The 12165-nt window shown below is 53.1% G+C and overlaps 1 protein-coding gene and 1 pseudogene across 3 annotated transcripts in view; both read left to right on the top strand.

Annotated features, from left to right (window-relative positions):
* SEMA4B (semaphorin 4B) overlaps positions 1-12133 on the top strand; it is a 38665-nt gene extending 26532 nt beyond the window's left edge. For 2 of the 3 annotated variants that reach the window (XM_055277201.2, XM_063638551.1), the window contains exons 4-15: positions 63-125; positions 2109-2207; positions 3294-3405; positions 3679-3792; positions 3925-4076; positions 6049-6230; positions 6325-6475; positions 7455-7665; positions 7768-7883; positions 8147-8313; positions 10038-10123; positions 10384-12133. In XM_055277201.2, coding sequence (XP_055133176.1) covers positions 63-125; positions 2109-2207; positions 3294-3405; positions 3679-3792; positions 3925-4076; positions 6049-6230; positions 6325-6475; positions 7455-7665; positions 7768-7883; positions 8147-8313; positions 10038-10123; positions 10384-11123 — 2193 coding nt within the window. In that variant the 3' untranslated portion in view covers positions 11124-12133. Of the gene's footprint in view, positions 1-62; positions 126-2108; positions 2208-3293; positions 3406-3678; positions 3793-3924; positions 4077-6048; positions 6231-6324; positions 6476-7454; positions 7666-7767; positions 7914-8146; positions 8314-10037; positions 10124-10383 lie in introns of all 3 variants that reach the window. The other variant, XM_055277200.2, reaches the window with a different exon arrangement.
* LOC129481529 (uncharacterized) lies at positions 11168-12133 on the top strand (annotated as a pseudogene).
* Positions 12134-12165: the final 32 nt, after the last annotated feature.

Here is a 12165-nt window from a genome sequence, read left to right as displayed (position 1 = left end):
GAGGAGGGAGGCTCAGCAAACCCTTCATTTTGTCCACTACCTTCCCGTTTCTCATTCCCCAGCTGCTTTGGGGTGCAGATGCAGAGAAGAAACAGCAGTGCAGCTTCAAGGGCAAGGACCCACAGGTGAGCCCACACCTGGAAGGGAGCTGAGCTGCAGGAGGGATGGAGGGTGGTGGACTTCCATCCAGGCCAGAGGTGGGAAGTGGGAGCAGATACAGCCAGGTATGGTGGGAAGGGCATAAGCTTCTGAGATGGCCGGGCCTGGGTTTGAATCCCAGCACTACACTTACACCTCTACCACCTTCGACAAGTAGATTCACCTCTCTAAGGCTTAGTGGGCCCACCTGTAAAACGGGGATAATTATCCAGTCTCACTGGCCTTACAGTGAGGATTCAGGAAGCTAATAGGTGTAAGGCACCTGGCTCATAGATACAAGGACTAACAAGTCAGCTTCCAGCATGAACAGGGATTGGGTGGGGTGAGAGTTGTGTCCCGCTGCAGATGATTCCTGATGTAGCACATCTGACAGATTCTGGTGTGGTTTTGGCCAAAGCACAGGATGAAATCTGGTTCAACCCAGGTTCTCCTGGAGGACTCATCATCATCCCTAGAGGCCTCCTGCTCCTGCTCCTAAGTGCAGCAGGTGCTGGGTAAGATGAGGGCAAAAGAGTGCTGGACTTGGGATCAAGACATAGGTTCAAGTCCTGGCTGCCATTCTGTTATTCAGCTAACATTGATTAAGCACGCACTCTGTGTCCATGTACTTTTAGGTACTGGAGATTTAACTGTGAAAAAGCAGGCTTAGCACAGTGGCTCACACCTATAATCCCAGCACTTTGGGAGGCTGAGGCAGGTGGATCACAAGGTCTCCACCTCATGGTCTCCTGAGTGTCTCAGGAGTTCGAGACCAGCCTGGCCAACATAGTGAAACCCCGTCTCTATTAAAAATACAAAAAACCTTAGCCAGGCATGGTGGCAGGCGCCTGTAGCCCCAGCTACCTGGGAGGCTGAAGCAGGAGAATCGCTTGAACCTGGGAGGCAGAGATTGCAGTGAGCTGAGATCGCGCCACTGCATTCCAGCCTGGGTGACAGAGTGAGACTGTGTTTCAAAAAAAAAAAAGAAAGAGAAAAAGTAGTCAGTTTACAAATGTTATTGGCGGGGGGTGGGATGGAATAAGGTGATCAGGTTACATTTCATTAAAAAAGTGACATTTGAGCCAAGATCAGGAGAGAGTGAGGAGCTGACCGTGGTATATCTGGAGGAGGGGCAGGACTTTTGATTTCACTCTGAGGGAGGTATTTGGGAGGCCAGGGGAAGGCTGAGCAGAGATGTGACATGGTCTCACCCGTGTAATAAGAGGGTCACTCTGGCTACTGTGGTAGAGTAGCCTCCATGGGGAAGGACAGGAGGAGAGAGAGCAGTGAGGGGCGAGTGATGGTGGTGGCTCAGACCAGTGAGAAATACTCAGATTCCGGATGCATTTTGAAGATGGAGCCACCAGGATTTCTGGGCGGGAAATTATGGGGTATGACCGACAAGAAGAGTCAAGGCTGACTGGGTTTAGGGCCTCAGCGACTGAAAAGACAGAATTAATGAAAGTGGCAAGATCTTGGGGGAAGCATGTGTTCTAGGGAGTACCAGAAAGAAGCTTGGTTGCAGGTGCCAGTTAGACACCCCATTGAAGGTGATGCATGAATCTGGGGTTCAGGGTTCAGGGCTGAGCATTCCTCCTGCTCTGGGCTGTGGCTTCATCAGCTCCCAGCTTGGTTGGGAGGGGCCTGTGGTTTTCAGGGATGCTCCTGGGGGCCAGTACAACTCAAGGGGGTAGGATTCTGTGCCCTCACCCCTAGGCCGTAGGAAAGTTTGCCAGTCACAAAACTAGCTGAGCCCCTAGGCTCCCTGCAGCACACACACTCTACACACACTCTATGCATGCTCCACTGTGCCACAGAAAACCCGTGGGTTCTTTGTTCCTAGACTTGAGTGCCCCATCCCCAGTCCTGGGAGCAGAGGCCGGGCCTGGGTGTGGTGGGGAGGGCTCGGTGGTGCCCCGTGGTGGCATGCTTGGGCATGGGACTGATATCCGCTTGCTCCTTCCCCCCAGCGTGACTGTCAAAACTACATCAAGATCCTCTTGCCACTCAGCAGCAGTCACCTGTTCACCTGTGGCACAGCAGCCTTCAGCCCCATGTGTACCTACATCGTGAGTACCCTGTCTTCAGCCCTGAAGCTGGCCTGGGAACTGCCCCTCTTTCCGCCCCAGGGATCCTGTTCTGTAGCATAGACCCCTGGTGAAAGGCAGGGCCCAGAGGGAGGTTTCTAGGTATCACTGGCCTCCAAGAGCCCTGAGGTCCCACACCCTCGCACAAAGCTCAGCCCTGACAGCCATGTCTCCCTGTGCGGGGAGGCGGGGGCACATGCAGTCACTCACCCATGAAGATCCTGCCCCACCCAGGCCTTGCTGCCCTCTCCTGCTTCTTCCAGCATCTCTCCCTCTCCGTTGCTTGATTCTCTTGTTTTATCTTGTACACCTCCTCCTCAGCACACACCTCTAGCAGAGGGTGGCATTTGATGCTGTGGGTTGGAGCCCAGTTTTGGGGTCAGACACGCCTGGGTTTGAATCACATTGCTGCCCCTTCCAGGCTCACATCATTTTCTCTTCTTTTTTTCTTTTCTTTTTTTTTTCTTTTTTGAGACAGAGTCTTGCTCTGTCACCCAGGCTGGAGTGCAGTGGCACAATCTCGGCTCACTGCAAGCTCTGCCTCCCGGGTTCACGCCATTCTCCTGCCTCAGCCTCCCGAGTAGCTGGGACTACAGGTGCCCACCACCATGCCTGGCTAATTTTTTCAATTTTTTAGTAGAGACGGGGTTTCACCGTGTTAGCCAGGATGGTCTTGATCTCCTGACCTCGTGATCCGCCCGCCTCGGCCTCCCAGAGTGCTGGGATTACAGGTGTGAGCCACCACGCCCGGCCAGGCTCACATCATATTCTAAAAGCCTCACCTTCTCCGCCATGTGGGTCTGATAACGTGTCCCGCGTCGGGTCACTGTGAGGCAGTGCAGCACTGTGTCTGGGTGAGGCCTCTCCAGAGGCCGACTGTCCGGGTTCAAACCCTTTGGCACCGTGTCCTGGGTGAGGAGGACCGCCTCCCTGACACCTGACCCCTTCTGTCCCGCACACCTCACCTGCCTGCAGAGTTGCCTTCTCCTGCACACCTCTCTCTTTCTCACCAAGCCTGCTCCTCATTCCCTGAAGTGCCCCTGAGCCCATGTGTCCGCCCTCCTGCAGAATGTGGAGAACTTCACCCTGGCAAGGGACGAGAAGGGGAATGTCCTCCTGGAAGATGGCAAGGGCCGTTGTCCCTTCGACCCGAATTTCAAGTCCACGGCCCTGGTGGTTGGTGAGTGTTGAGGGCAGGATGGGTTCGTTGAGGTTCCCTGTAGGGGCACGCAGGGCCAGAGGGCTAGCTTTGGACAGGCTGGGTCCATGCCATGCTTATTTCCAAGGGGACACAATGGCCATGGACTTGCCTTGGGTTTGTTTTTTCCAAGTTCCAGCTTCCTTCTCTGCCCACCACAGGCAAAATGGGCAGTGCTGGGGTCACTCAGGGCCCTGAGCAGGGAGAAGGGGCTGTGCTGAGGAGCCCGTTCCCATGGGAATGTTTTCTTGGCAGATGGCGAGCTCTACACTGGAACAGTCAGCAGCTTCCAAGGGAATGACCCGGCCATCTCCCGGAGCCAAAGCCTTCGCCCTACCAAGACCGAGAGCTCCCTCAACTGGCTGCAAGGTGAAGTCCTCTTGCCACCACCCAGAGGGCAGGGATCCTGTTCACCCACCCTAGAAGGGGGCACTTTCCCCCAGCAGGGCCTGTCTCCAGGGTTCCTGGGCTAACTCTGAGTTCCTGACCTGGTCCCTACAGACCCAGCTTTTGTGGCCTCAGCCTACGTTCCTGAGAGCCTGGGCAGCTTGCAAGGCGATGATGACAAGATCTACTTTTTCTTCAGCGAGACTGGCCAGGAATTTGAGTTCTTTGAGAACACCATTGTGTCCCGCATTGCCCGCATCTGCAAGGTGAGGGGAATGGGCCAACAGGGTGGCCACCCCAGGGACCTCAAAGGCTCCACAGCTGCAAGATCACCCACATCCATGCATGGCCTTTCCCATCCCCCAGAGAGTACAGCTTGGCTAACAGCTTTTCTCTCTCACCTTTTAAATTAAAATATCTTACTACTTTCTTCTTTTTTCTTTTTATTTTTAGACAGGATCTTTGCTCTGTCACCCAGGCTGGAGTGCAGTGGCACAATCATGGTTCACTGCAGCCTCGACCTCCTGGGCTCAAGCAGTTCTCCTACCTCAGCCTCCCGAGTAGCTGAGACTACAAGTGTGCGCCCCCGTGCCCAGCTAATTTTTGTATTTTTTGTAGAGATGGGGTCTTACCACGTTGCCCGGGCTGGTCTCAAACTCCTGGGCTCAAACAATCCACCCACCTTGGCTTCCCAAAGTGCTGGGATTACAGGCATGAGCCACTGCACCAAGCCATTTTTTTTTTTACTTAAAAAATGTGAAAATAGCCAGGCATGGTGGCTCACGCCTGTAATCCCAGCATTTTGGGAGGCCGAGGTGGGTGGATCACCTGAGGTCAGGAGTTTGAGACCAGCCTGGCCAACATGGTAAAACCCCATCTCTACTAATAATACAAAAGTTAGCTGGGCGTGGTGGTGCACGCCTATAATCCCAGCTACTCAGGAGGCTGTGCCAAGAGAATCACTTGAACCTGGGAGGTGGAGGTTGCAGTGAGCCGAGATCATGCCACTGCACTCCAGCCTGGGTGACAGAGCAAGACTCCGTCTCAAAAAAAAAAAAAATGTGAAAATAGAGAACTGTACACACAAAAACCACTTACAAGATAAAGAGGCACTGGAGCAGCAGCTGGAGAGCACAGACCCCGGAGGCCAACTGCCCAGGTTCAAACCCTGCTGGCCTGGGATCTTGGGCAAGTCCCTCACCCCCTCGGTTAACAGTTTCCTCATCTGTTAAATAGGAATAATAACACTGACCTTAGAGTTGTTATGTGAATTAATTAATCCATGCAAAGCTCTTAGAAATGTGGTGGGCCGTGACTAAATATGAACTATGAGTGTTATTACCCTGCCATCCCAGCACAGGAAGGAGTCACTGGTAACATTTTAGAATGCCCCCTCCGAATCTTTTTTTTTTTTTTTTTGGCATATGTGTAACTCTGTGTATTTATATATATTTACATATATATAAATATATATAAATACATATATAAATATATATAAATACATATATTTACATATATATAAATATATATAAATACATATATTTACATATATATAAATATATATAAATACATATATTTACATATATAAATATATATAAATACATATATTTACATATATATAAATATATATAAATACATATATTTATATATATATTTTTTTTCCTTTTTGAGACAGGGTCTTACTTTGTCACCCATGCTGGCGTGCAGTGGTGAGATTTCACTGCAACCTCCGCTGCCCAATCTCAAGCAATCCTCTCACCTCAGCCCCTCATGTAGCTGGGACTACCAGCACGCACCACCGCGCCCAGCTAATTTTTTTGTATTTTTAGCAGAGACAGGGTCTCAAACTCCTGAGCTCAAGTGATCTACCCGCCTTGGCCTCCCAAAGTGCTGGGATTATAGGCATTAATAATATAAGTACAGTCCCGACCTTGTACTTACATTATTAATTCACTCACGAACATGGCATTAGGCTATATTGGGGTCCTTTGGCTTCCTTGTTTGCTCAGCAGTGAATCGCGTCCATATTTAGGAAGGCTCTGCTTAGTCACAGTAAGGACCATCCTCCTGATGGACGTGTACACTGCTTTTCCTGACTTTAGATGGAACTTGATCCTGGCCTTTTCCTGCCCTTCAGTCCTGGTGTCTGGGGTGGGTCCATCAAGGCAGTCCTGTGCCATGCATCCCCGTCATGGCTCAGCATGTGCCTAAGCCCAGCCCATCCACCTCTCCCTCCAGGGCGATGAGGGTGGAGAGCGGGTGCTGCAGCAGCGCTGGACCTCCTTCCTCAAGGCCCAGCTGCTGTGCTCACGGCCCGACGACGGCTTCCCCTTCAACGTGCTGCAGGACGTCTTCACACTGAGCCCCAGCCCCCAGGACTGGCGTGACACCCTTTTCTATGGGGTCTTCACTTCCCAGTGGTAGGGCCTCCAGACCTTGCTGGAGATGGAAGGTGAAGGGTGGCTGGGACTATTTCCCAGGGCTCCTAGGTTAATCTGGTTATTTCCTCTGCAGGCACAGGGGAACTACAGAAGGCTCTGCCGTCTGTGTCTTCACCATGAAGGACGTGCAGAGGGTCTTCAGTGGCCTCTACAAGGAGGTGAACCGTGAGACGCAGCAGTGGTACACCGTGACCCACCCGGTGCCCACACCCAGGCCTGGAGCGGTGGGTACTGGCTCCCTGCACCCAGAAGGGGTGCTGGGAAGATGTGGGTCCCCACAGCATGCTGGGACCAAGGCTGCCTAGCCTCAGGCAGATCACTTGGCTTCTCTGAATCTGTTTTCTCATCTTTAATATGGGGACATAGGCCCAGGCCTGCTTGTCTACTGGGTTAGATATAACTATGAATGTCAGAATATCTTCAGTTCTGTTTCAGGATACAAGTGTGTCCCCATCAGGGCACTTGCTGCAGGCTGTTACAATCGTGTCTTCACTTGGTCCTCTCCCCTACTCAGCTGCAAGCTCCTTATTTAATTATCAAGTGACCGAATGGGCAAGCTGTGGGGAAATAATCCTTTCTTCCTCCCTTCTAGCCTAACAGGCTACCCTGAAAGCAGACCTTGAGACAAGGATATACGTGCCAAATAGTTTATTAGGGAGGTGATGCCAGGAAGCAGCACGAAGGAATAGGAAGGTTGAAAGGAGGAGGGAGGGAAACCAAAAGAGGGTGTGTCAGTGAGCTGTTGTTGGTGTGGGCAGCTGGAGCTGGGTCCTGCTGGAGCCCCTGACAGATGATGCGGAGCACCTCTCAGAATTTCAGGAAGCCCCAGGTGGGGCAGGAAAGAACTGCTGACACACTGGGGCGCTCTGCCCAGCCAGGGCTTCCTGAGAGCACTGGTGAAGGGTGCGGAGGAGCAGGGAGTGTGGTCCTGGTTCTTGAGGCCCCTGGGCATATGAGGCTGGGGTGATGGGCGGGGAGGAGGCACAGCAAGGAAGCCCTCCAAGCACTTGGTTTCCCCACACCCTGGGCTTTGTCCTTGCTCCCTCAGATGTGCACGCCGGCTCTGTAGAGCACTTCCAGGGATGTGCCCTGGCTCCGGGCGGCGGGGACAGACACCGCTACTGTCCACTGGGGAAGCAGGGCCCGCATCCTGCCTGCTGCCCTGAGGTGTAGCTGGCCTTACACCGCTGCTTTCTCCTCCAGTGCATCACCAACAGTGCCCGGGAAAGGAAGATCAACTCATCCCTGCAGCTCCCAGATCGCGTGCTGAACTTCCTCAAGGACCACTTCCTGATGGACGGGCAGGTCCGAAGCCGCATGCTGCTGCTGCAGCCCCAGGCTCGCTACCAGCGCGTGGCTGTACACCGCGTCCCTGGCCTGCACCACACCTATGATGTCCTCTTCCTGGGCACTGGTAAGTGTCTGCAGCCCAGCAGGCTCGGGGAAGGGGTGCACGCGGCTGGTGGGTCATGGGCGGTGGGCTCCACTCAGGGCCTGAGTCCCGTCCACACCCCAGGTGACGGCCGGCTACACAAGGTGGTGAGCGTGGGCCCCCGGGTGCACATCATTGAGGAGCTGCAGATCTTCTCATCGGGACAGCCCGTGCAGAATCTGCTCCTGGACACCCACAGGGTGAGCAGGCCAAGGAGGAATCCTGGCAGGGTACTTGGGGGGTGCCCTCCATTAGCACCAAGCAGTCCCCACCCAGCTTCTCCTCCCTTGCCTCAGCAGGATGGAAAGATACAGGATCCAGTCATGAGCTATTAGAAAGTGGGGTCGCCGGTTACAAAACAGGCCTCTTAAGGGTGGCGCTGGGAGGCATACAAGCCGGGTGGCCATGAGTGATGGCCCTGGCTTCCCGTGCCCGCTTCTCATCCCCGTGTCTGGCTGCGCAGGAGCTGCTGTATGCGGCCTCACACTCGGGCGTAGTCCAGGTGCCCATGGCCAACTGCAGCCTGTACCGGAGCTGTGGGGACTGCCTCCTCGCCCGGGACCCCTACTGTGCTTGGAGCGGCTCCAGCTGCAAGCACGTCAGCCTCTACCAGCCTGAGCTGGCCGCCAGGTGAGCACTCCAAAGGCCCCTTCCCATCTGTCCAGCCCTGCACAGGTGGCCTCAGAGCACCATCCTGGGCCCTCCTCGGCACCGCCACATGGCCTCGTTTGTGTCCACTGTCTCAGCATAATTATTAATTAGCTCTCCTGCTTCCTCTCAAGTGCAATTCAGACAGGAAATTATGTGTTTGTCTTGGCTGCCTGTAAAATGAGGACGTGATTTGGTAAAGTGTGAAATACCACAGCTTTGAAAAGGCTTGCAGGAAAATGTGGGTCAGCATGTGAACGCGCTTTAGTAATAGGAGGGCTATGAAACAGTCCATTAACAAACCCAGTAAAAATTGGTTTCAGAATAACCTATTTGGATTATAAAATGTTCATTTAGAAGATAGGGGATGAACACAAACCAAAGCTACCCCTCATCCCACCACCTAGAGAGAATCACAGTGAGATTTGGGTATATTATCCTCTCAGGTTTTACTACATATGTGTATAGGTAACAAAAATCCTTTTATTTTATTTTATTTCATTTCATTTCACTTATTTATTTATTTATTTTTTTGAGACTCGCTCTGTCGCCCAGGCTGGAGTGCAGTGGCACAATCTCAGTTCACTGCAACCTCCACCTCCCGGGTTCAAGCGATTCTCCTGCCTCAGCCTCCCAAGTAGCAGGGATTACAGGTGCCCAGCACCACGCCCGGCTAATTTTTGTATTTGTAGTGGAGGCAGGGTTTCACCATGTTGGCCAGGCTGGTCTCAAACTCCTGACCTCAAATGATCCACCCACCTTGGGCTCCCAAAGTGCCGGTATTACAGCCATGAGCCACCGCGTCTGGCCAAACATTCATATATTTTGTATAACATTGGGAACTGTCCTGTTTGTAGTGTTCTTGCTTCACATATGGATACACCTGCTGTCAGTTTTTACAAAAACCAAGTAAGTTTTGGTGTGTATGCCAAGAGGGACACCCCAGAATGTTAACTATCATGATCACTGGCTGGTAGATGCTGTGATTTTTGTAGTGTTTTCATCCTTCGTGCCTGGTTGAATTATCTGTCTCCTGAGTGTATCCAGAATTACTGTCCTTTATTTTTTATTACACAGATGTATGCATGTGCATTGTTTTAAAAAAAAGATGAGAACACATCAAAAAAAATTTTAATTAAAAAAAAGAAAAAAAGAGAGATCTGTACATACAGATCCCAGCTGTCCTTCCAATCTTTTTCTGAGGGTACATACTATTTTTTATTATTTTTTGAGACAGGGTCTCTCTGTGTTGCCCAGGCTGGATTACAGCTCACTGCAGCCTTGACCTCCTGGGCTCAAGCGATCTTCCAACCTCAGCCTCCTGAGTAGGTGGAACCACAGGCGTGCGCCACCATGCCTGGCCAATTTTTCTATTTTTTGTAGAGATGGGGTCTCACCATGTTGCCCAGGTTGTCTTGAATTCCTGGGCTCAAGCGATCTATTGGCCTTGGCCTCCCAAAGTGCTGGGATTACAGGCGTGAGCCACCGTGCCCGGCCACTGAGGGTACATACTGTTTTTGTAATTAAGGGAAGTGTTATCTTAGCTTTGACTTGAAATAATTGTAGACAGAGGAGATGCTGACTCCTGTGGGTGGGGAATCAGCTCAGGAAAGGCCCTTGCCCAGGCCCAAGTCTGCAGTGAGGGGTGAGGGAATGTGGGCTCAGGGGACTTGCTGGCCAATCCCAGAATTCTCTCTGGTCCTCAGGCCGTGGATCCAGGACATCGAGGGAGCCAGTGCCAAGGACCTTTGCAGCGCGTCTTCGGTTGCGTCCCTGTCTTTTGTACCAACAGGTGAGATGCCCCCTCAAAAGGCGGAGGAGAGAGGTGGGAACAAGTCTGCTTGAAGGCTCCCCCAGGCACAGATATTTTAAATGCCTTTCCTCACTTCCTTGCCCCGCAGCCCTGTAAGCAGGTCCCCGGGAAAACTCAGTCCCAGGGGTCCCCAGAGTTGCCCATCATGGCACCAGGGACATAGCCCAGAGGGAGGCAGGGGAGCTTGGAGCTACTGTGGACCCTGGCACCCCCCTACCCCATGCCTTTTCTGCCTGCAGGTGAGAAGCCATGTGAGCAAGTCCAGTTCCAGCCCAACACAGTGAACACTTTGGCCTGCCCGCTCCTCTCCAACCTGGCGACCCGACTCTGGCTGCACAACGGGGCCCCTGTCAATGCCTCGGCCTCCTGCCACATGCTACCCACTGGGGACTTGCTGCTGGTGGGCACCCAACAGCTGGGGGAGTTCCAGTGCTGGTCACTAGAGGAGGGCTTCCAGCAGCTGGTAGCCAGCTACTGCCCAGAGGTGGTGGAGGACGGGGTGGCAGACCAAACAGATCAGGGTGGCAATGTACCTGTCATTATCAGCACATCACGTGTGAGTGCACCAGCTGGTGGCAAGGCCAGCTGGAGTGCAGACAAGTCCTACTGGAAGGAGTTCCTGGTGATGTGCACACTCTTTGTGCTAGCCGTGCTGTTCCCAGTTTTATTCTTGCTCTACCGGCACCGGAACAGCATGAAAGTCTTCCTGAAGCAGGGGGAATGTGCCAGCGTGCACCCCAAGACCTGCCCTGTGGTGCTGCCCCCCGAGACCCGCCCACTCAACGGCCTAGGCCCCCCTAGCACCCCACTTGATCACCGAGGGTACCAGGCCCTGTCAGACAGCCCCCCGGGGGCCCGAATCTTCACCGAGTCAGAGAAGAGGCCACTCAGCATCCAAGACAGCTTCGTGGAGGTGTCCCCAGTGTGCCCCCGGCCCCGGGTCCGCCTTGGCTCGGAGATCCGTGACTCTGTGGTGTGAGAGTCGACTTCCAGAGGACGCTGCCGTGGCTTCAGGGGCTGTGAATGCTCGGAGAGGGTCAACTGGACCTCCCCTCCGCTCTGCTCTTCGTGGAATACAACCGTGGTGCCCAGCCCTTGGGAGCCTTGGAGCCACCTGGCCTGCTGCTTTCCAGTCAAGTAGCGAGGCTCCTACCACCCAGACACCCAAACAGCCATGGCTCCAGAGGTCCTGGCCAAATATGGGGGCCTGCCTAGGTTGGTGGAACAGTGCTCTTTATGTAAACTGAGCCCTTTGTTTAAAAAACAATTCAAAATGTGAAACTAGAGTGAGAGGGAAGAGATAGCACGGAGTGGAGCACACACGGCCGCTCCAGTTCATGGCCTCCCAGGGGTGCTGGGGATGCATCCAAAGTGGTTTGAGACAGAGTTGGAAACTCTCACCAACTGGCCTCTTCACCTTCCCCCTTATCCCACTGCCACCAGCTGCCCTGTCTCACTGCAGATTCAGGACCAGCTTGGGCTCCGTGCGTTCTGCCTTGCCAGCCAGCCGAGGATGTAGTTTTTGCTGCCGTCATCCCACCACCTCAGGGACCAGAGGGCTAGGTTGGCACTGCGGCCCTCACCAAGTCCTGGGCTCGGACCCAACTCCTGGACCTTTCTGGCCTGTATCAGGCTGTGGCCACACGAGAGGACAGCGTGAGCTCAGGAGAGACTTAGTGACAATGTACGCCTTTCCCTCAGAATTCAAGGAAGAGACTGTTGCCTGCCTTCCTCCATGTTAGCGTGGAACCTGTGTGTCCCTTCCCACCATATCCACCCTCGCTCCATCGTTGAACTCAAACACGAGGAACTAACTGTACCCTGGTCGTCTCCCCAGTTCCCAATTCACCCGATCCCTCACCTTCCTCCACTCTAAGGGATATCAACACTGCCCAGCACAGGAGCCCTGAATTTACGTGGTTTTTATATATTTTTTAATAAGATGCACTTTATGTCATTTTTTAATAAATCTGAAGAATTATTGTTTAATCCTGGCTCTTCCTCTTCAAGGACAGTTGCTT

The sequence above is a fragment of the Symphalangus syndactylus genome, chromosome 5 (assembly GCF_028878055.3).
Source record: "Symphalangus syndactylus isolate Jambi chromosome 5, NHGRI_mSymSyn1-v2.1_pri, whole genome shotgun sequence".
Taxonomy (NCBI): domain Eukaryota; kingdom Metazoa; phylum Chordata; class Mammalia; order Primates; family Hylobatidae; genus Symphalangus; species Symphalangus syndactylus.
Note: the sequence above shows the minus strand (reverse complement) of the source record. Positions and strands in the feature narration are given on the sequence as shown.